The 25,133-nt window shown below is 35.6% G+C and overlaps 2 protein-coding genes and 1 long non-coding RNA gene across 3 annotated transcripts; 1 reads left to right on the top strand and 2 right to left on the bottom strand.

The window, feature by feature from the left end:
* Positions 1–3,378: 3,378 nt before the first annotated feature.
* On the top strand, positions 3,379–14,207 carry LOC132186533 (CDPK-related kinase 3). Its single transcript, XM_059600513.1, has 11 exons — positions 3,379–4,463; positions 5,903–6,033; positions 6,431–6,472; positions 6,600–6,708; positions 6,887–6,965; positions 7,438–7,734; positions 8,134–8,243; positions 12,239–12,346; positions 12,542–12,604; positions 13,364–13,531; positions 13,646–14,207. Exons 1-11 carry the CDS (start codon positions 3,897–3,899, stop codon positions 13,781–13,783), a joined length of 1,812 nt encoding a protein of 603 aa, XP_059456496.1. The 5' UTR covers positions 3,379–3,896; the 3' UTR covers positions 13,784–14,207.
* Positions 14,208–16,971: 2,764 nt separating this feature from the next.
* Positions 16,972–17,964, bottom strand: LOC132187600 (auxin-responsive protein SAUR32-like). The gene has a single exon (XM_059601958.1). The coding sequence runs from the start codon at positions 17,687–17,689 to the stop codon at positions 17,324–17,326; it is 366 nt and encodes a 121-aa protein (XP_059457941.1). The 5' UTR covers positions 17,690–17,964; the 3' UTR covers positions 16,972–17,323.
* A 2,561-nt stretch (positions 17,965–20,525) lies between these two features.
* LOC132188765 (uncharacterized) lies at positions 20,526–24,711 on the bottom strand. Its single transcript, XR_009440912.1, has 2 exons — positions 24,366–24,711; positions 20,526–21,194 (listed from the first exon to the last, which is right to left on the bottom strand). It is a non-coding gene; the product is annotated as an uncharacterized LOC132188765 (long non-coding RNA).
* Positions 24,712–25,133: the final 422 nt, after the last annotated feature.

The following is a 25,133-nucleotide window of genomic DNA, read 5'->3' as shown; positions in this document are numbered from 1 at the left end:
TAGAGAATAAATCACATGGGAAATCCAATTTTTAACAAAAAAAATCAAGCAATCAATTGTATTGAATAATCTTAAATTATCAAGTTATCTTTGAATCACAAAAGATATCCAAAAATTATTCAATCCAATTGATTAGAAGTAAAACAATAGAGCAATTAAACCATTAAATTCGGAAATATTACATACATGAAACAAAGTTGCTAATTAGAAGTGAGGCTTCATCTTCAACCTTAGTTGAAGGTTTAGCCTCTCATGTTATTGAAAGACAAAATAAGATTGATTGAATTCATAATGTAAAATTGAGTACTTACAAATAAAAATCACAAAATTTAGATCCAAAAGCTAGGAAACCCTTAAACTCTTTTATTTCTCCTCTGAAATCTTGAAATTCGTAGCCTCCTTAAACTAATCTGATAATTCTCTATTTATAGGCTTAAAACTAAGATTTATAATTTGAAATAGACTTAAATTCCCTGCTAGATCGGACAGTGCGCTCGATCGCACACCTTCTGCGCTCGAGCATACTTGGGCTCGTAGGCTTCCCTTGCCACGCATGCGCATGCACACTCTTAGCTTTCAAGTGGGCACATATGCGCTCGATCTTGGGGCACTGGCTCGAGCATGTGTGCTTAAGCATAGTGATCTGCGCTCGATCATGCTGACACACTTGCAAATTCCTTCCAAATGCAACTTTCACATAAAATCCCGAGCTTTCCTTCAGCAACCTATAAAACACTAAACACGCAGAACTAACCCAAATCATCAAATAATAACACAGCTAAATGATTAACATAAGTAAATTAAGGGGTCCAAATATGCAATATTTGGCACACATCAAGTAGTATAAAGTTCAATGGTAAGGTTTGACTGTATTAGAGTATACCCTAGAGTTCAAAAATAATATTCACAGTTGAAGATTATTATTGACTTGCAGTTGAAGAATATCATTAAGTCACTATCATTGAGTTACTGTTGAAATCTATCTCTAGTTAAATACTATCACTTGAGTTATTCTAGATGGCTACCTGTGTCCTACTTGTGTCCCACTAAGAATGATATAGCTATTAAAATTATTATTTGATCAAAATTTAATAATAATCAAACACAAGCTCAATGGTGGTTTTATTAGCTATATCATTCTTAGTATGACACAAGTAGACCACCTAGAATTACTTTTATCACTTAGCTAACCTATTTATGAGAGAAATGTAATAGTTTTCAATTGTGACTATTATTCTTGAACTCTATGATACACTATAAACAGACAGTGATTGAGATAAATCTGGAAATAAAATTGTATCAAAAATAAAATGAAAGGTTATGCATCTTGGGTTAGCATCTTAATAATGTTATGCATTTTAATTAATAAAAAATATATATCATTTTCTACTTTACCTATTATTTTTTCATTAATACAAACTCACGCATATTTTCTATTCCACTTTTTATTTACTTTAAATATTATTTTTTCAGTATTTTTTTTTAAAAAACTACAAAGAGAGAAATGATCGTAGCAAACATAGAGATGCTTAAAAAAGAAAAGAAAGGATAAATACATTTTTTGTCCATATGGTTTATGATTTTGACAAATAGCTCACTAAAAAGTGATTAATCACTTCTTAAGGTAAGTAAAAATACAAATTAGTCAATATCGTTAAAAAAATTGACATAATTTGTTAATATGTTACATCAGCAGGAAATAGGTTGAGTAGAAGGGCTTACCAAATCATTCTCATGGTAATTAGGAATATTTCGGCCACCACTCAATTTTTATTTATTTATTTTGTCATTTTGGGCAATCAACTACCCCCCAATGGCCATGACTTATAAGGGTAGTTTAGCTAGCTCTAAATATGCCCAGAGGGGGTGGCTGAATAATCACCCCCAAGGCCATCAAGATAGTTAGCACATTAATTGATTATATCAACTCTTCTAATGGCAAATATTAATTTGTTCTTTTTTGCTTATCTCAATAAGTGATTAATCACTTTTTTTTCTTTATTTATTTTTTTAACTTAGGGAAGTATTTGTAAAAACTCCAAACTTCAAGGACCAAAAATGCATTTATCCCAAAATAAAATGTATAAACTATATTGTTTAGCAAAATATGTATTTTAAGTAGAAGATAAGTTGCTGAAAGTGATTTTTGTTTCGTATTAACTAAAGATATACAATATGAAAGTTTTATTTTAAGTGAAATAGAGAAGAACTATTGTAAATTAGATTTTACAGTAGTAGTATTAACTACTGTCTAAATTAAAGCTTTTGCTCGTGATCTTTCAATGAATGAGTATGGAATATCTTTCTCTTAAAAAAAGAAAAAAAAAAAGATTTTACAGTATTTAATGGTATATATGATATTTACGTTGCCAAGTCATTTAAAAGTTTTAAAGACTGTATCATCGTTTACACCGTTATAAATTGTAAAATTTAATATGAGCGTTCTCCATTTCAAGTAGGATCTTATATCAAAATAAGTTTTTTATTTTTTTTATTTTTTTGTCTGAGCCACCAACTGTACTCATTGATAAGATGATTTATTGAGTTGATAAATTAGATAAGATTATTTTCCATAATTACAACAGGAAAATGTGAAACAGGTATGGTAGGAGGAGATTGTCATTAATTATTGCATATCAATTTCAATATAGTATTGATCTAACCCCTCTATTACGGGATTTGGATTCATTGAAATTCTTAAGAGAATTTTAGTTTTTGAAATTTCAAATTTAAGTCGTTTATTTTTTATTCAAGGATCATTGTTTTGCCATATATCCTACTACTAATAAAATAATAAAGTGACAAAATAATGACCATTAAATAAAAAAAAATGGACCGCCTGAATTCAAATTTTCATAAATTGAAATTTGTAGATCCTGATCCATTGAAGTAAATCAATTAAGAAGATCTAGCGGTAGAAATAATAGAATCGCAGGGCTAAGAGAGCGCCACCTCGGATCCACTCCTCCATCTGACTCACACCCAATCCCTTCCTAATTCGAACCTTCGGACCGGGCTGTTCGTTCATCTTCGTCAGCTCTGATTCTCTCAAGTCCTCTTTGACAACTTTTCGACATACTATTGAGTCCATGACCTACACCCCTACTATATACACTTCTACCGTCATTAATTCGCGCCACGTGTCAAACCTCCCGAAAAAAGGGCATTTTCGTAATCCAGTCGAGCCCTATCTCCCTTGGAACTACCGAAAATAACCCTATCTTCGTCAGCACATTTCATAAATTTGAAGCTAAGCCATTCAATGCGTGCACCAGAGCTTGCTGGATTACAACCCACTCTCATCCGTTTTAACTATTTTTTAGTTGAGAAATTTCAATAACGCAGGAAAAGTAGCAAAAGTCACTTGCTAAAAAAAAAAAAAGTAGCAAAAGACGAAACGAAAAGAACTTGTTACGCAGAGAGAGATTAAAAAAGTGTTAGAGAATGAGAGACGAGACGACTACTGTACTCTGTAGAGGACCTCATTACCGTTTCCAAATACCTCTAATTCTGGGAAACCAATGGCTGTGATCATATCTCCATACCCTCTTTGAAGGGTCTGAGCCTCCTGATTTTTACTTACCATTTCTGATCACTGCGAATCGGACGATCAGGAATTTCCTCTCTTCTTGTAGAGCACGCAGTTTATAGCTCCCCAACTCTGTTCGCCTCTCTCTCTCCCTCTGTCACACTCTCGTCTTTGTTTCTAAACAGACTTTTCTCTCCTCTGTCCCTGTCTGCGCTTCTCTCTCTGACTCAAATTCTCTTTCATTCTCTTCCTTTATCGTTTTCTCGCCGCAGATCTCTCTCTGTCTCTCCGGTGAGAATCAGATCCGTCCGATGTGTAGACTTTGACTTCGTCGTGATCTGATTCAGTGCCGGAGCAAGCTTTCGGGATGGGGCAGTGCTACGGCAAGACCAATCCAACAACCGAGAATGACACGACCATAACTACTATTACCGCGGCGTCTGACGATCGGCCTCAGACGCCGTTACCGTCGGGAAGCGGGAGTAACGGCGTAGTCAACGTGCCGACGGTGAAGAATACGCCGGCTCGGTCCTCGAACCCGAGCCCGTGGCCAAGCCCGTATCCGCACGGCGTGTCTGCGAGCCCGCTCCCCGGCGGCGTTTCTCCGTCACCGGCGAGGGGTTCGTCGACTCCGAGAAGGTTCTTCCGGCGGCCTTTTCCGCCGCCGTCTCCGGCGAAGCACATCAAGGCGTCGCTGGCAAAGCGGCTCGGCCACGGCGCCAAGCCAAAGGAGGGCCCGATTCCCGAGGAGCGCGGAGCCGAGCCGGAACGAGCTCTGGACAAGAGCTTCGGCTACAGCAAGAATTTCGGAGCTAAGTACGAGCTTGGGAAAGAGATAGGGCGAGGGCATTTTGGTCATACTTGCTCGGCGAGAGGTAAAAAGGGCGAGCTTAAGGATCAGTCCGTTGCTGTTAAAATCATATCGAAATCGAAGGTACAGAATAAAATGCTACTACATAAACTGTCGTTTTGATTGTCTCGATTGGCTTAAGATACGTCTCATTCTTTTCGTATTGTATGTATCATTCTGTTCTGAACTTTGTATTTTATATAGGTTACATAATTTGATCCACTTCAATTGGTGCTTTGTGTTATAATTTTTAGTTCTATTTTGTGGCAGAAGCATTGGTTAGACACAAAAAAAAAAGGAGCAAAATATTTTAGCAGGGACCGGGGATAGTTCTATGGCTTGATGTTTTAAGTAGGGTTTTGATTAATGCATGAACTTTATGTTATTTATTTGCGTATTGATTTGTTTGTAGCTAGTAATATGGCATTCATGCAACTGACCAGACACTATCTAATGAAATAGAAGTTCTTATGTCTTTATTGTATTTTGAGGAAAAGTTTATGAATTGACGCAATACTTAATTTCTATGATTTGCGCTTACTTTTCTGATAAAAGATACAGTAATGGACGCCTGCACATAAATTGTTTTTCCGGTTATCTGCTATCTTGGTTCACTTGTTTTTATTTGGATTGAATTTGGAAGGGCAAGGTCTATAGGATCCAATTATATGTGGCAGAAGAAAAATATTTAAAATATTGGGGACTTTATTGGAAAGTTCTACCTGCTCAAAATGTTAATATAATACTCCCCTTATTTCTATTATGTGAATTGGGATTTATAGCTTGTCCTTTTGTTGCTGAAGAAGATAACATTAACAAGAGAATTATAAAATAATGAAAAATATCAATTGTGGTTCTTTTTGTCTTGGGAGTTACCAAACAAGAATATGAGGTATTCCAACATGGTGACTTTTAAATCTAAACATGCACTGTCAATGTAGCCTTGCATTACTGCTCAATAACTCTGCATCCCCTGATCATTGCTTGACTAACCAGATTTCAAAAATGGAGATGAGATCAGTTAAAATTTTACTTGCCTAATGCTGTTCCTTGAGATATTAACTTGGGAGTTTATATAATCTGAACCTTGCACTGTATAAGTTAGCCGTAATTATTTTGTCTGAATGAGCTCTCAGGTGATCCAGTCCACTATTGTTTTCAGATGATCTGATCACTATATATGACTAAGAAGAGCACTGGAATATGTATTAATGGGGAGCTGGTATCATGGATGTGGTTGCTGCTATTTTATGATTTTTCTTAAACAAATAGACAGATACACTGTATATGAATATGTGTAGATATGATGGGATGTATGCATTTATTCTTCATAACAATTGGCTTCTTGATCTTAGTGAATGGTCTGACTCTCTTGTCTTTTTCTCTCATTGTTAATTAATAATTACTATTATCTTGTATGTGTCTATGATTGTTGTTGCTGCAATTTATTTTGGAAAAAATCTGTAGACTGTATGTTGAAAATGCATCTTTATATCTGTACTATAATAAGATCTGTTTGGCAGATGACAACAGCAATATCAATTGAAGATGTTCGTAGAGAGGTGAAAATATTGAAAGCCTTATCGGGCCATAAGCATCTGGTCAAATTTCATGATGCATGTGAAGATGCCAATAACGTGTACATAGTCATGGAGTATGTATTTTCTAGTTTTCTGTTCTACTTTTTTATGAGGAATATGGTTCAGCATTTCTAAAACTGTATCTTGGTTCTTATTCTTTACTTATCTTTCTATCTATATAACCTATAATGTTTAGTTAGGTATAATTATATTCTGCCTTTTTTTTTTTTAAGATTATTTTTAGCTTCTTGGATCTAATATAATTTAATTTTCCATGTTTCCTGCCTGATGGGAGTTCTGTATTGAATTGATCATTTTTCTAACATTGTATAAAATTTGATTTTGCATTAGCTTTTCTTTGTGGAAAAATTTAATCATTTGATTGTTCTCAGTTACATGATTGTGTAGTGATGTACAGCTTTGGGACACATTCTTGATTTTGGGCTGACATCTACGAAATCTTGTTTTCAGATTGTGTGAAGGTGGAGAACTTCTGGACAAAATTTTATCAAGGTAATTTTTTTTTTTTTCATAAAAATTATTTGTTTTAATACCTTAATTAAGTTTCAATTGGTACTGTAGTTATTTATTTGATTGAAAGGTTATAATTTAAATTGAAGAATATTTTCCTTTATTGTAGGGGAGGAAGGTATGCCGAGGAAGATGCAAAATTCATAGTTGTGCAAATTCTAAGTGTAGTTGCATTTTGCCATCTTCAAGGAGTTGTGCACCGTGACTTAAAGCCAGAGGTTTTTCTTTTAAGATTTATCACTGATTATTTTACTCATGACTCTTAGTATCTTGTTCCTTTCAGATGATAATGGTAGTTCCTATTTTTTCCTCTCTTTTCTCTTTTGGGTTTATGTTGAAGTGATTCAATCTATTTTTGATTAATACTGATATTTCTTCCTCCTGCTTGACAAACAGAATTTCCTTTTCACTTCTAGAAGTGAAGATGCTGACATGAGGCTTATTGATTTTGGTCTTTCTGACTTTATCAGACCAGGTGATTATTAATGGTATCTTTTATTTATAATATTCCACAATAAATAATTAAATAATGCTATCTAATAATAATTAAGGCCACCTATAGGCGTGGTTATAGTTTTTCTTTCCAGGGAACTCACTCTTGGATTGCTACTCCTCGATAATTTGATAAACTGATTTGATTTCACGTGAATGCCTACTGTCAGAAGAATTAGTCTTTTTTTTTTTTTTGAAGAAAGGCTGAAAGTGCTAAGTTTTGTACAAAAACGATATTCAAAAATGCTATAATACTATGTGAAACATGGTCAGGCATCACACATAATAACAAATGCACGCATAGGTCTGAAATGACTAAAGCAACAAAAATTGAGTTATAATATTTTGGAGTGTTGTATTTATATTTCAATTTTTCAACATCCTTATCACCAAGTAGAATGATTGCTATTCCTTGTTTAAGTTTTTTTTTTTTCCTTGATTGGATATATGTGCAGATGAAAGACTTAATGATATTGTTGGAAGTGCGTACTACGTTGCACCTGAAGTCCTTCATAGGTCTTATAGTCTGGAAGCGGATATATGGAGCATTGGTGTTATCACCTACATCTTATTATGTGGAAGCCGACCCTTCTGGGCACGGACAGAATCTGGAATTTTCCGTGCAGTCCTAAGAGCAGACCCAAATTTTGAGGATTTGCCTTGGCCTTCTGTGTCTGCAGAGGCCAAGGACTTTGTGAAAAGGCTCCTGAACAAGGACTATAGAAAAAGAATGACTGCAGTTCAAGCTCTCAGTAAGTTGTTAATTTCTTTATTCTGCTAAAGAAGGTCCAGGAGATTGATCAACTCTATCTTCAAATTTGTGCTTTGTGTTCTATATATAGCTATGAGATTCTTTTGTGTGGAAAGCAATGGATTTTGTTGAAAAATTGGCATGTATTTCTTCTTAGTGTCCAATGGGGTGTGTTATATGGCAGTGGCAAAACAGCCGTTGATATGTTACTTCCCTGTTAATTTGTTGAATATTTGACATCAGTGATATATGGATTATGTATTAGCTATTATTATCGTTATACTGCATACTCATTACAAATCAGATATTGTTTTTATTATGCTGTGAAATTCTATAATGAAAATGGATGGTTCTTCATTTTTCAATCTTTTAACTAATAAGTCAAATTTTGCAATTGCAGCTCATCCGTGGTTGCATAATGATAGTCGTCCCATCCCATTAGATGTATTGATCTATAAGTTAGTCAAGTCATACCTTCATGCTACACCCTTCAAGCGTGCAGCACTAAAGGTACTATACTTATCATTTCCATATGCATCCACATAAAGATTGTTTCTCTTCTTTTTTCCTCTAAATTTTCTTTCATAAGTTTTGCACGCATCATATATGACTTAATAAGAGTTAACAGATTCACCAGCCCACCCTTTGAACTGCGAAGCAGATCGTGTGTACCCATTTGTGGTATTTCCACGTTCCAATTCCCCAAAATTCGGTCCCAACGTATTGTGTTTATTCATAATTGTTTGGATAAAGAACGGATGCTTGGCTAAAACTGCATAAAGAAAATTTTAATAAGGGGAAAGATAAAGAAGAAAAAAAAGAGAGATAGGACTTGAAAATTAATCAATTTGATTAATTTTATGTGTTTATATATAAATATATGAACATGTGTGTGTGTGCAGATGTCAAAGACCTAGAGATCTTCATTAGTTTTCTTGCTTTTTTTTTGGGGGGGGTGGGTTTATGAATTGACAACTTTCATTGAAACTTGTAAAACAGTGGTGGGTGTCATATAGCTTTCATGGCTCCTCGGGTTTTGTGTTAGTGCATAAACTAAAAGCCTTGAAAATGAATTTGAAAAAATAAAATGAAGAGGTGTTCAACAATGTTGAGAAGCGGAATAAGGCTTTTCTAGATGAACTATATGAGTTTGATGTTGATGCAAAGGAAAGACCTTTATCTGATGATGAAAAAGAAAGGATGCAGTTACTAGTGACCTAGAGAGGCTTACTCTGTTGGAAGAAGTAAGCTGGAGACAGACATCAAGGGCTTTTTTGTTGAAGGAGGGAGACAAGAATATAAATTTTTTCCACTGTGTGGCTCATTTGAATAGAAGGAAGAACAATGTGGAATCGCTAGTTAATGGTTTTGTATCATCAGAGATTAGTGAGCATATTTTGTAGTTTTACGCCTGGTTGTATTAAAAACAATTCAATTGGTGTCATAAATTGGACGGTCTTTCTTTTGATGCTATTGGTAAGGAGGAGGATATGTGGATGGAACGAGCTTTTGAGGGGAGCGAGGTCTTTGAGGTGGTGAAAGCTCTGAACCAAGACAAGGCCTTGGGTCCTCATGGTTTTTCTTTGGCCTTGTTTTAGTCTTGTTGAGAGATCCTTAAAGAAGATATGAATATTTTTCATGATTTTCATGCCACAGGGAAGTTTGAGATGAGTCTCAATGCTACATTTATCCCCCTTATCCCCAAGAAGGCCAAGGCGGTGGATATCAAGGATTTTTGCCCCATCTGTCTCGTGAGGGGTGTCTATAAAATTATTTCTAAAGCCGTGGCTTATAGGTTGAAAGCAGTGTTGGAAAAGGTAATCTCCATGTCTCATAATGGTTTTATTAGGGCGAGACAGATTCTAGATTCAGTTCTTATTGCAAATTAATGTCTTGATTGCATATTTAGATTAGGGTATCTAAGTGGATCTAGGTGTGCTTTGTAAATTGGACCTTGAGAAGGCATGCAATCATGCTAATTGGGGCTTCTTGCTGTATTTATTGGGGAGATGTTGTTTTGTGGAGAAATGGTGCAATTGGATTGCTCATTCTCTTTCTATGGTGCATTTCTCCATTTTGATTAATGGAACTCCCTCGGGCTTCTTTAGAGCACTAACAGCAAATACCCTATAGCCCATTCCCTTCCCTATATTTAGGGAAAATCTTAAAAAAATTACAAAAACCCACCCACATTAGTTTCCCTAAATTTAACCTACATCTTTGGGTAGCTACAGTGTTGCCCAATGGAATATTATACTCCTAAATAAAGTGTTCTCTCTCCTCTCTCCTCTCCCATCCCTTCTTCTTCCTCTGGCAATAGCACCCCATCTCCCTCTTTCCCTCACGCCTCTCTCTCTAACGTTCTCTCTCCTCTCCCACAAACACCCAAAAATGCAACCCAGATAAACACTCTACCTAGTTTTGCACAACCCATGCTTTGGGTCACACAACCACCAAAATTCAAAGAGGGAAGACATTGTGGGAATGAGAATTCAAAGAAGAAGACAGAGAAGCAAATTCAAAAGGGGAAGGACCACCAATTGAAGCTTAAATCTTGATTTTGATTTTTAAACCAATTGCCAACTTGAAGGAGAAAACCCAAAAGTATGAGTTGCAGATCACCAACTTGCAGGTCCGTGTACTTGCAGAAGACGGAGATGAAGAGAGAGAGAGAAATATATATATTTTTTTTAAAAAAAAGTAAGAGTAAAAAATGATATTTTAGAAGTATAGGGTAAGATTTAGGGAAAGCTATTGTGAACTGTATTTGAATAGGGAACCAAAAAGTAGTTTGATTTCTTAAGTTTAGGGAAAATTATTAGGTATCTGCTGCTAGTACTTTGTGTTGTAGGGTGTCCTCTCTTCCTATAAAGTACCTAGGTCTTCCATTGGGGGCTTTGTATAAGGCAAAATCAATTTGGAATGGTATTATTAAAAAGATGGAATGTCACTGGGCTGATTGGAAGAGGTTGCATTTATTTAAGGGTGGTAGGTTCAATTTGATTAAAAGTTATTTTTTTAATTTTCCTACTTATTTTATCCCTCATCCCTATCTCTATTAGAGTAGCAAACCGTATTGGGAAGCTTTCTTGTGTGGCGGAGTCAGAGAGGAGTTTAAATTCCATCTAGTCAATTGGTCCAAGATTTGTACCTCAATTTCCTTGGGTGATTTGGGGGTTTGTATCCAGCTCTTGTTTAACTGAGCTCTCTTGAGGAAGTGGTTATGGTGCTATGCCACGGAGAGGGAGGCTTTGTGGAGGTCGATGGTAGAAGTTAAATATGACATCTTCTGAGGTGGATAGTGCTTCAATGCAGTTGTTGGGTCCTATGGGGTTGGGGTGTGGAAAAACATTGGGATGGATGAGTCAGTTCTCCAGATTTGTGAGGTTCAAGGTGGGAGATGGGTCTTAGATAACATTTTAGGACAATGTGTGATGTGTACATCAGACCTTGAAAGAAGCTTTCCCGGTATTGTTTTCTATTGCTTTCGAAAAGCAAGCTTTGGTGGAGGATCATGTGCAGCTTTCTAACAACTCTCTACAGTGGAGTGTCTCCTTTATCAGATTAGTGAATCATTGGGAGGTGGAGTTGGTCACTTCATTTTTTAATCTTTTATATTCTTTTAGGTGGAGCCGAGGTGGCGATGATAGAATGTGTTGATCCCTTCCAAAAGGCGGAGGTACGAGGTCAGATCATTTTATAAGGCGCTTAGTCTCCCCGTTGGTTCTCACTTTTGGGGAAGAACATTTGGAGAAATAAGGCTCTTACAAAGAGTGGTGATCTTTGTTTGGAAGACTGCATTAGGAAATATTTTGACTTTGGATTACCTGAGGAAGAGGCATGTCTTTGTGATGGACTAGTGTTGTAGGGGAAAAAAGAGCAGGGAATCCATTGATCACCTTCTGCTCCATTGCGAGGTGGCCAGAGACTTGTGGGTTTCGGTCTTCCGTCTTTTTAGGATAGAGTGGGTCACACCCCAATGGGTGGTGGAACTGTTGGCTAGTTGGAGAGGTTAGTTTGGAAGCCAGTGTAATATTGAAGCTTGGAGGATGGTTCCCTGAACACAAAGCATGAAACTTTGAAGATTGTGAGAGCTCTTTGATAGAGTTAAAAGCTTTTATGTCCAAATTCCTCTATGTTAGGATGACTGCTCACATTATACTTCTTTTTTCTGATTTCCTAGGGTTTCTGGATTTGTGTTCTTCTTGTTCTCCCTAGTTGAGTGTCTTTCACATATACTTCCTTTATACTTGGGTTGCACCCCTACGTGCATTTTTTGTTTCTAAATGCAAAATGTGTAACCATTAAGAAAATAATTAAATAAAAGAAAATTCTGAATTATTAACCATTAGATGAATGCTTCAGTCAAAAGCCTCTGTTGTATTTGACTATCTCACTGGACTTCTGAGAAGCTGAAACGTGAGATATTTAAAGACTCAGTTTTCCAATTCCATAGTAGAATTAGAATACAATTAATGCTCGTGTTCTTTCTCTGATTATTGCAGGCTCTTTCAAAAGCTTTGACAGAGGATGAGCTGGTGTATCTCAGAGCTCAATTCAGACTGCTAGAACCAAATAGAGATGGGCGTGTCTCTCTTGAAAATTTCAAAATGGTTATTTACTCTTCTATCTTATTATTTGAGTGTCCAGTCTAGAGTTGGTTACTGTTCTGAAGAGGGAATTGTTGGTTGGCATGGTTTGATTATTTATTTGAAGAAGGTCTCATCTTGGTGTCAAGGTTTTTTATGTGGTTGGTTCTATGTTTTATACACAAATTCATTTGTATGGTTGAAAAAAAATACTTGCAGGCTCTAGTGCGAAACGCAACTGATGCCATGCAGGAGTCCAGAGTTCTTGATGTTATAAGCGTGGTAAGGCATATTTGTTAATTTTATTAGAAACACTTTTGAGTCATTAAGTATCTCTGCTATAGGTATGGTACAGCTACTGGCATTATTTAGAGTTCCAAATAAGTAATACACATGTATATATGTATGTATATATGCACATAAAGACTCACAAAAACACATGCATCTGTCATTTGGTAGAGTTGAACCTCGGATCTCCGGTTCCTGACCCATAGCAATAGCTAGTTAGTTATTCTTCCATAATATTTTTTGAGCCATAAAATGTAAAATATTTAAAGTCAGCATTAGGAACCTTCCTGTTGGGTTAAGATTCACATTCTCAAGGAACTTGTTTCTGTGTAAATATAATCTGGGTTAGGACATTATCCATGCATGTTGGTTCTCTTGGAGATTTTGGATCTCAGCAGACATGCAAAAGTTGCATAAAGCCAGCCACAGCCAACGTGCAATAGAGAATTAACCAATCTAGTTCTGATATGAATAGGCTATAATATATTAATATGGAACCCTGGCAACTGGCCTACTCTATCCTTTGTGGTCAATATGTTGGCAAAATTGATCTGAATAGGCTTATTATTATCGCATCATTTTTTTTTTTTTTGCATCTTCTGCATCTGTTATTTATGTTTTCCGTTTTTGCCGGATATCATGGACTTATTGATTGCCAGGAGTGTTCTATTATTTGATTTTTATATATTTTTTTGGTTCTTTTATGATGTGACAATTATCAGTTTCTTATTGTGCTGCTTTATTCTTTCTCAGATGGAACCGCTTGCTCATAGAAAGATGGACTTTGAAGAGTTTTGTGCAGCTGCAATCAGCACACATCAATTGGAGGCCCTTGATGGGTGGGAACAGATTGCATCCGCTGCTTTTGAGCATTTTGAACAAGAGGGTAACCGTGTTATATCAGTCGAAGAATTGGCAAGGGTATGGAGTGTTATGGCTTTTGGAGCATCTTTGTAGTCCTCGTCTTTTCTTGAACGTATATGTATGTTGTGCACATTGGTGATAGAGGCTCACATTTGTTGCCTGTTACTGCAGGAATTGAATCTTGGCCCGGCAGCCTATTCTATCCTCAGAGATTGGATTCGAAACTCAGACGGAAAACTTAGTTTACTTGGATATACAAAATTTTTGCATGGTGTGACACTCCGTAGTTCAAACACAAGACACCACTAGTTTTTTAGCTTTTGACATATAGTTCTAAAATTCATGGGATTAGAGGATTTGCAGGGATTTTTTTTTTTCTTTCTCTGGGGAATGGGGTAAAAGAAAATGTGTATAAGTGAATTTTAGTCAAGGCAATTCTGGGACTGGAATTTTACTTATATTGAAGAATTTTTGCTTGCTCTTACCCCAATTTTTGCAGTTCATCTATCTCTATGGGTTCGAGCTCAGATTGTGACCGTTTATCAATTTTGAAGTTCTAAAGGTTTATGTAGTCTTGGCAAGTGTTTCCAACTCTGATTGCTGCTGAGGTTTTTAACTGTTTATAGATTTTGTAAATTGAATATACATTGGTTGTAAAATGAAAATAAATGATATGATTTTGTTCCCAGTTAACTTTTAATAGAAAGGATTTGCCAGTGCTGTTTCGGTTGAATTTTCTTCCAAATATTTCCTCAAAACTCGAAAGGGAAGCAAGCCAAAGGCTTATGCAGTAATTCCTTCCGTTGTAACGTTGGATATGAATTTCCTGACTTTTAGGTTTTGGTAGGTTTCTGCCTTTCTGATGATATCTTGGAACTCCCGAGTCCAGTGGCGAAAAGGAAACTCCGGGTAAAAACCATTTCCTGTTGAGTTGCAAATAGCTCCTTGCAGGTATAAAAAGTGACTGAAAATACCGTGGTAAGCAAAATTAACTATCGTTTGAAATGTTGATTGAAATTCTCAGTCTGTCACATCAATATCAATAATGTTACCACGTCTCTTATAGTAAAAAATAAATATATATTAAAAAAAGTTTTAAGGAGGTGGTCGACTATCTCTAAATCGGGGCTGAATTACTCTCAGGGCCATATATATATTTTTTTCTTTGCAACTCTGTTAAGCTCCAATGCCTAATTTGTATTTCTTCAAAAAAGAAAACCTCATTTTCCATCCGTTTGTTGGCTTGTTTAGCCTTATTTAATCAGAACCTAAGCTAGCTCGATTGTTTTGAAGCCTAAGACAATAAGTTTAAGTGGGACATTTTTCTTACTTCTAAATAATATTTATTTTAATATTATATTTTTATTTAAGAATCATTTTAATTACTTATTAGATATAGAATGACTTATCACTTCATTTAAGAAGCCGAAAAGAATAAGACTTGAAGGAAAAAATAAAGAAAAAATTGAAAGTTATAAAGAGTGATTGAATATGATGCGATCATTTTTCTTTGTTAAAGACAACGCAGTTAGTATTGAGAGAGGAAAAAAATGATAACAAAAATCCCTGTCAATTTGATATTTACTCTTTTATCCTCCTGGTCGCAGATTTTACTTATGCGATGTCTTGCTAGTTGCTACACCCCCACTGTCCCACTGTTTGGATTTTCACTATATATTTAAATCTCTGATGATGAGTAATTAGCTTGAAGTACTACCAAAAAAAAAAAAAAATATTCAATTCGTACGTAACGATATATTTTCCAGAAGAGAAATGGCTGTAATTAATTAAGTTTATTTATATGTCACCCTCATTGATGAGTGGTGGAGGTGCGCACACGTATAATAAACAGGTAGCTTCTGTCGTGTCTTTAATATGATCATATAAACAGATACTTATCCTCAAATTAATGCATGATTAAATATTTTAACTTGGAAGATACACACCGCTCATATGCTTTGACTTGGCGTGCTTCATACTTCCCCTTATAAATTAAGGATCCAGCGCTAAACTAAAATACATGAATCTTGCAGCCTTATCTTAATTAAATACTATTAACTAATGGTTAGATTTGCTCTGGATTCTGCCCGAGCAAATTTAAAACTGAAAATGGTTTTGTAAAATCTGCTTTAGAGTCGGTTTGTGTTTGTAATTTTAAAACGTATGTGAAATTGGAATAACAACACACCTGGTCCAACTAAAGTTGTATGTTATTATGGTATACAATTTAATAAAGAGGTCTACTAACTCACGTTGTAATGAGACGTCCTTCTCAGGACGCCCCCTTCCACGGGATATAACAAAATACCAAATTAGATGGTCCCGAAGGATATTTAATTGCTCAACTGCCATTTTCACAGTAATAACCAAAGAGTATCTTATAAATTTAAAAGAAAAGAAGAAATTATATATAAAAATAAAATATAATGTTATAATTTTACTATACGATTGCTTTAGCTTTCAACTTCCTGACATAAATGATAAATGGGACTACAAACAAATTTAATTAAGGCCAGAAATTTGATAATTTTGTGAACCATAAATAATAAAATCCGAAAGAAGTCCAGACTGTTATTTCGTTGGATTCTCCATCTGAGTGCATGCCCTACAAAAACCTTGGTGTTGACGGAAAGCTTACCAAACGTGGAGGCCATGCTCCTATCCGCTGACAATCTGGCCTCCTTCATAAACCTGCCCAATTCAATGCGCGGACAAAACAACAACAACCGTATAAGAGATAGATAGGCAATTACCTACGAACATACATTTCTGTTGTGTCTCATCCATACCTATTCCAAACAATTCTCGATCCGTGATTCCCTTACTTGCAGGCTATGCAATTAATTACCGGTCCAAACTCTTGTATTAAAATTATGTCTAGCTAATTCCACTGTCTTTTTCTCTTGTCATTTCTTCACATAATTGATATTATAATGTTGAGATATAACAACAACAACAACAGCGGCGCCGCTCTACTCACTTAATGGCTCTTAATTAGAATATATTTTTTGCATGGTGCGATTTCGAATGCCATAAAATGCTTTGGTTTTTCTCACTTGGCACTAATTGATTTTCAAATAAGATGATTAAAGGTCCGATCCAACAAACGGTATCAGAGTCAGGGTCATGGGTTCGAGTAACACGAGCCTCCAATTGAGAGAGGAATTGTTGAGGTGCAACAACGCCACTCTACTCACTTGAACCGCTCTTATAACATGCATTATATTAAACACAAATTAACTTTTAAATGAAATGGTCAAAGATCCGATTACCATAACCTTATCTTTGCTTCAGCAAGTTGTCAATGGCCCAAAGCAACCTCATTCGACCTACCTTGGTTTGGCCTTGTCTATCTAGCTAGCTCTCTCAGGTTTTTCCAATGATATCGTCATTCCGTTACCATTTAATTGCCACATATTCACCCAATAAAGAAAAGAAAAGTAAAGAGAAGAACAATAAAAGAGAAGCATTGAGTTCGATCTCTTTTCCATCACGGTTCCTAACAAAAGAACAAAGTCATTTACAATTGCCAGCAGCATCTTTGTCCTCATCATCATATATATATATCTTTATCATCACTACTCACTACGCAACTTCCAATAAAAAGGCAAATACAAGACTCCAAATATTCTAACCGGTACCATCAAAATTCATCTTCAAGAAAGAAAAAGAAAAGAAAAAGGATCCAGTTATCTTTTCCATTACGCTTCCTAATGATAACAAAATAACAAAGTCATGATACAATTGCAAGCAACACTTTGTCGTCGTCATGATCATCACCACCACCATTGGATTCATCTCACGTTATCTATCATCACCATAAAGGGAAGCTAATTCACACAAGTTTGATCAAACCCTAAAACACCCGATTACAGCATGATGATGATGGTGATGGAGGGACTTTTCCCTGTCAATCATGCCCTGGACGTTCCTAAACTCCTCCACGTGGCAAGGGATGGTGATAGTCCCCTTCTGATCAAACCCGTACTCCTCCTCAGCCTCCTTGAGGAGCTGCATGAACAGCGGGTGATTGAAGTAAATCACAGGCACCACAAATCTCTGCTGCTCCTCACCCTGCCCTACCTTGATTGCCAAGCACCCTTTTGGCACGTCTCTCACCTCTTGCTTCTTCCCGTGCTGATGCTGATGATGATGATGGTGAAGATGGGGTAGGTGTAGGTGAAAGTTGCGCACACTTTTCTCGCCACTGCCCATATCTGCAAAAGCGAAAACGTAGGAGGAAGACAAAGAGAGACCAACAAGACTATAGTAGTTTCTTCTTCTTTTTTCCCGAGAAAATTTTACAAGAAAGGAAGGGAGAGCGGCCAAGGGTCAGAGTGGTTGAAGAAGGATAGGAGAGAGCATCTCAGAGAGCTTGGCACGTTGGTCATGGTTGATAAATCCCAAGTATAACAAAAACGTATACAGGCCAGACAAAAAAAAAAAAAAAAAGGATTTATGGGAAGAGAGAGAGGAGACTAGCTCTTTGACAGCCCTAGAAAGTGGGGTTTCCTAAGCTGTAGAACAAATGTTTGTTGCTTTCTATGAACGTTAGTAATCTAGGCCCTTGATCCTAGTGGACCAACCTGATCATAATTAATAGTTGATGGCCAGGGAAATCGGGTTGTAGAAACGTGTATGACTAGGGTTTCTTGGATTTTAGAGTTTGTGTTTTCTAGACGTTCGATTACAAAAGGATATCATCTACCTACAATCATGATGTGTGACTTACAAAATTAATTAAAAAATTAATAATAATAATAATAAAAAATTAATTTGACTAACTTTATGACAAAAATAATAATAATAATAATTTTTTAGCTAATTTGACTAACTTTATAAAAGACCGTATCACTTAACAATAGAGAAAAATTTATAGAATGAGACGTTGGATGTTTTCAAAAAGAGAGAAGTTAAATCAGGAAAAATGAGTTTTATAATTGAAATTTAGCTAAAGTTTAAAGCTAGCTAAAGGAGAATGGTAGAATGAGATGGGGATTCTCTACAATTACTTGCCCTAAAAGTAGTGGGTATAAAAAAATTATAGCCTTTGAGAAAGGAGACTCTATATATGTTAAAACAGGAATATCATTGCCTGAACAATTGCTCGGACAATAAGAATATTATTTTAAAAATTTAATATAATATCAGACGTAAAAATCGTAATAACTCATGAATTCGAATATTAAATTCACAATTCATTCCTCAGAAAAGCTTCATAACCCTTCTTTCACATCCACTTCCTAATTCCACAGGATTGGAGGAATTTTAAATTCCTCAGTTGTAGGGGGGATCTCGGTGCGGTGGAATGAATGAGTAGCGAGAGTGTAATTTTCTGTTGAAAGGAGGGGCAAGACACGTGTACAGTGAGTGGAGTAGGAAGAGACGCGTGGATAGCAGGTAGGGTCTTTGAATAACAATAGATGTAGCAGACAAGGAGGGGTCGCTTACAGAAGGGGAAATTCTGGGGACAGCCAATAGCAGGTCTTGAACATGTCCAAATAGACATCAAAGGTGTGTCGTCGCCATATATGGTCTCTGCAGTATGATTACGACACATGGCTCCACTGAGAAGTACTAGCAATCTTTGTACCAAAAAAATCCATTTCATATGTGGTTTTTATTTTATTACAATTTTTTGGACACAGCATCAATTGGTCAATTAGGAAATACACTCCGTGTGGCTTGTGAATGAAGATCAAGAAACCAAAACAAGGCATCGGTTGAATTGTTTTGCTTTTTATTTTTTCAAATTAAGATTCGGACAGTCGTTTAAGAGCCAGTTTCAGGCTGTTTGAGATTGTGTTAGAGAGCTTAAAAAATACTTTTAGTAACTAAAAAGTTGTGTCAAACAAAAGCTGGCCTGTTTGGTAAAAAATTCCAAAATTACTTCTTTGACTTTTTTATTTTTAAAATGATCAAAATGTACTTTTGTCAAAAAAAAAGAAACTTTTTGACTTAAAAACTCTATTTTTCAAACGCTATTTCAAACAGACTCTAAAACATTTTACATTAATTTGATTTGATAAAACAAAATTATTAACAAATAATTCATAACACAAAATACTAAAAAGCTGTTTTCACTTTTATTTTACATCAAAACAAACTCCGTTGAAAAACATATTCGTTTTTTTTTTCTTCTTTATAATTTGCAATTAATTCAAGCCCCCTTCACGTTCAAGTACTAGTGGGGTAGCATGTTATCAAGAGGCGGGTAGAATACCACTGAGTTAACCTTTTTTTTTTTTTGTCCCTTTATTGATATGATTATATGTGACTTGGAGACACAAATTTCATGGTGGAAAGAAAGATGCAGAGTCGAGTGAGTGGGGAGGAGTGGAAAAACCATCCAAAGTGGGGGTGAGTGAGAATGTTTGCTTTTTGAAAGCAAAAGGGTATTATTGATATGATGTTTTTGACAAGTTATTCTCCATTTTCATTGCTGGAGATGCCTTTGCCTTTGAATTATATTGATTTTCTCAAACACACAACATCATTTGACTTCAATTCAATTATATGATGTTACTTGTGAAAAATATATTAAGGTCAAGGAAGGTACATAAAAGCACCGTCCGTTTACTGGGAAAAAAAGGGTACGTGAAGCACGCATTTATAGACAAAACATGTAGTGGTACATGTTGGGAGGCGGTCTTCATTTGAAAACATCATTAGCCAGCCACAATATAATTGGCCATTGCAGCCTCTTAATTTCCTGTATCTTTCTCCCTCATCACCATGCGTGAGACCAAAATTGTTTAACAAATTTTGGAGTTGTTTCAAAGTAGGGGGTGGGTTGGTGCAATTTTTTTTAATGACCACGTGTTACTCATATTCCCATTTTAGTTTTTCCTTGTATATATAATGTTGTTTATGATATAAAATTTCAAGTACTTAAAAATTGATTTGCATGGAAACGTGTTTAAAATAAGCTATCCAGGACACATATGATTTGCAGTCGATGTCTACGGCAGTTGATCTACTCATTCGATACTTACCAGATAGTAGTACTTTTTCTTTTAGTGGCTAGCTCTACTCACCTACTAATATTCAATGACTTAACACACTATGTTTATATATAGTATCAAGACATTTTAATCAAGCCTATAGGTTCCTTCTCCGTCCGTGACTCGGCCACAAAGCTGCAACCCATTTGATCCTATACTCGATAATGTGGTATTTTTTATACCAAATAATACAAATTTTAAGTAGAACGCACACTTAAAAACCGACTTAGATGATGGTGTCCAAAAAGTGCCTCCAATGAAGACATGCTTTGCTGATTCTCCGGCCCATTCTGGAACTTCTGGAACAAATTCTCTTTCAAAAAAATTGCTTTTGGATTTATTGAAAAGTCCAGACAAGGACCACAGGGTCACAACTTTTAAAATTTATTCAAGCCCAAGATAGGAGCCCAATAGGATCGTCAATAGCGTTTATGGGGTAGCCCAATAGTATGTAAATGGCATCAGTTTCATAAAGAGGACCGAATCTACGAGTTTTACAAGTTCTAAACTCACAAGTGCCCTCACATTCCCCTAGAAGAGTTGCCTTTGTTGTCCACTCTCTTCAAGTTTTGCCCACCACCACCACCGTTCGGCCCAATTATCCGGCAACCAAGTCAATATTTGCCACCGCGCCAATGTCTCCATTTACTATGTTGCAATCACCTGCCATTGCTGCCAATGTTCTGATCATCTTCGACCACCGGCCACATTGAGTTCTTCAAAATTTTTCAAAATTTAACTCTAAAAATTTATTTTAGTTGATTTAGCTATAACCACTTTTCAAAATCACTAAACATCAAATTCTCTGTAATATTTATCTATTTTAACTAAATATTATATTTTATTGGTTGAAACAAACTTTTCAACCTTTTGCATTAAAAATCTACTTTATTTATGAGGAAAGAAGAAGTATGAATGAGAAAAAACATTATATATATATATATTTCACTTTTGGGATCTTTGTATTTGAAGGGCATGCACTCATGAAGTTAAATTTAACATTGAGTTAAGAGTTTGTTTAATGATGTGAGTATCGTCAAAATTTTAGAGAAAAATCAAAAGTAAAGAGTTCAATATAAATGCTTTATTGAGGCAAAACTCATAAGCTAGATAACAAAAATAATGGGAATCCGATGGTGCATGTAAATGAGAGGCTGATTCTTTTCTCAACTAAATTAACGTCTAGGAGCTCTTTGTCTCCTTAAGTTTAAGGTATTCTCTCACCCATGAATCAATTCACAGTTTATTACTAACTAATTTTTTTTCTTCTAAAAAAAAGTACGCATTTACTTGGAAAAGTTATAAGGAAACTCATGGTTTCTTCATCTTATGAACAAAAGCATTTGAAGCTATATATATATATATATATATATATAGTTATACGACCTAATTGATTCAACTCATCGATCAATGTGCATATATCATATATGTGCTTATGAGCCTGGACAAGTATAGGTCCACAAGTTTCCCAGATAATATATATATATATATATATGGTTCACATCCTGTACAAATTAATTAATCTAATCAAGCTGCAGTTTACACAAATATTTTACTACTACAATCCTTCGAAAAAAAAAAAAAAACTATTTTGCATTAAAATATATTGCAATCACAAGACTTGGGGAAAATGGTGAGATCAAAGTTACCTTGGATTCCACAAAAAATGACAGGCTTCATTATACTATCCTATTTGAGTAATCAGTTCAAAAGATTGTACAGCCTGTGTTGAATGTGAAAAGATAAATTTAATTATTTAATAATTATTCAATTATTACTTTAACACTCTTCCTCTTTTGTGGGTTCAAACTCCATTTTAATAGGTGAGGTTAAACACGTTAAATATTTAATTTAAATGAGGGTGATTTGACAGAATCAAGGTTCGATCCCATGACTTTTTGGCTCTGATATTATGTTAAATTATCAGTTATCCCAAAAACTTAAGTTGATAGAAAAATATAAATTTAATAATTTAATAATTACTTTAATATTTAAAGATTCCTCAGCTTCCCGTCCAATAGTCAAAAGCCTTCAAAAACTTTGTTGAAGTCTTGGTCAAGTAGCTAGCACAAACTCCATGTTCATAAAAAGTTGTGGGAATTCATCATACATATACAAGAGCCAATCTCTTTCTCTCTCTCAAAAAACATAATGACTAAAGTCTAATGAGTAAAAAAGCAAAGCAACGGGGATTCTACTTTATGTTTGCAAAGGTAAACCATAGACGCAATTTCCACAAAAGCCAGTTCTTTAAGGGAAAGCATTTTCATACAATCCCGTCAACGACAATGAAACGTGTACATAAAGGATTTACTAATACCCATCAAGTTAAACTAGAGAAATTGGTACTTTATTAATCAAGATAGATACAATGCACACGTACCACCTTAAAGAAATTTACATTTGTTTTCTACATTCCTAAACGTGCTACTTTTTGTTATATGGACTTTATTTACCCTGCCTTTGGAAAATCAAAACATATGGTTAGTAAAAATCATCTTTTTGCTTATATTTCACCTTTCTATCACATTTATGAACATATATTAATAACCAACATACCCAAATAGTTATGTGAAGGATGGAGCACAGGAGAGAGAGAGAGAGAGAGAAAGGTGATAGGTGTTACCCGGCCTATGCCCTAGAGGCGTAGATAGGGGTTATGGCAATCTTTCTAATCAACTATTTTCTCCTTGCGCTTATCTAAGAACGTCTCTTTCATTCACACATGAGAGCTCCAATGAGCAATGAGACAAGCGGAATTAAAGGAAATGCAAGTAAAGAACGAAGCTGCAAACACTAAAATCCAGAAGTGATTTTACAGCAGGATTTGATCATTGATTCTTAAAGTGTACGACACAAACACAAGCACAAAAATATATGTAAATGCTATATATTACTACACTTGCATAATGCTCCTTTTGATGTTTAGCGAAACCCAAAAGAAAACATGAACAAACACACATGTTATGTACATACATATATACATGCACAGGCTCCACAAAAGTTGTTTTTGTCTTGTGCTGATATCTCTGTATGAAATGAACCCCAAGGAAAGGCAGATGATAGGATAGTTATTATAGTAACAAAAACAAGTAAAAAATTACTCTTTTGATCTTTAATCACGAATTCAAAGCCCTAGATGCAGCAGAATTTGCAACCCATTTCCAATTTTAATTTGTAAAGATCGAAGTTTGTGCAGCATCTAGCACGATCGAGTATACAATCAGAGGGCCGGGGGCGGAGAATACAAAGCTCTCAATAATTATATATGTGAGAAAGATCAAAGGGTGCCTAATCTTTTATCATCATTATATTCTTTTAATAAATAAAAAAGTGGACATTTTGAAGATTGACAGAAATGGGTATCACTAGCTAGCTAGCTTGCTTGTCTACCTTAACATAATAATGATCACATATGCTTTTAAGGACAGATTTGTTTTGAGATTAGTGCCAAAATTAAAACCAAAGGAACCCTAGGAGAGAGGGAGGGGAGAAGAAAAGAAAAAGAACGTGAAAAAGAGGGGAATGTTCACAAGTTCAAAGCCAGATCTGAAAAAATGGCAGAAACAGACAGATCAGATGCTGAAAGCCATCATGAGGAAGATCCGTGTAATAATGAAGCAGAAAAAGGGCTTAGACTGACAAGAACACCATCATAACGTGATCAGAGAAAGAAAATAAAAAAGGAGTAATGATGAAAACCTTTTATCCATACGATGGAGTAATAAAAATAGTCAAAATACTCCATCATTACACCAATCTGCAAACAACTAAAATCCTTAATTGCTCTAGAAACAAAAAACCCATGATTAACTACTGCCGATAATTCCCAAAGAAAATTACTAAAAATGGTAAAATCTTAAACAGAAAAAGGAAAGAAACCAGACCTTTGCATGTAGACCATGATGGCATGACTCCATGGAAGCATAAAATTGGGGGGAATGAAGCCTGGTCCGACGACACTGAAACATGACCAAAATATCATCCTCGATTGATAAGAAAAAGAAATGGATCAAATAAAAGTGTCCTCGAGCCAGACAACATTCCCCTCAAAAGAAAAGGCTTCTTCCCATATATGATCTTCATCATATATATACTCAACACCTCCTTCATGAACTCTCTCTGAGGAAGATCGAGCTTATCCCCCCCAAGAGTATCGCCTACCTTTAAGGGGGATGTGTGTGTGTGTGAGAGAGAGAGAGAGAGAGAGAGATGGGGGATTGAATGAATGAGAATGAAATGGGATGGGGGAGAGTTATAAGAAGAGTAAAAAAGAGAGAGCAAAGGCAATGTTAAAAAAAGACAAAAGATTGGTGCAGGCTCTACCCTACCAGCTGGGGTTCTCACTTCCAGAAATGACCACGGCCCCATGCACACACTCTCTCTCTCTCTCTCTAACTCTATCTCATCTGAACTATATATAGGTTAAACTGATAATATATATCCACCGTTGGATCTGCCAGAAGACCCTGATGTTTACACCTCGTACAAGCACCGACCGTAACAATTAGTACTAGAAAAGTGAAAACCCACCATTAGATTTGGGCATATGATGCTTGATGGTGTCATCAAACATAGTCTACCATAACTCCTGGCTATGTATAGGCTTGGAAATAAGAGTACCCTTTTGGACCGTAGGATTTTGATAAATGTAC

This window comes from Corylus avellana, chromosome ca7 (assembly GCF_901000735.1).
Source record: "Corylus avellana chromosome ca7, CavTom2PMs-1.0".
NCBI lineage: Eukaryota > Viridiplantae > Streptophyta > Magnoliopsida > Fagales > Betulaceae > Corylus > Corylus avellana.
Note: the sequence above shows the minus strand (reverse complement) of the source record. Positions and strands in the feature narration are given on the sequence as shown.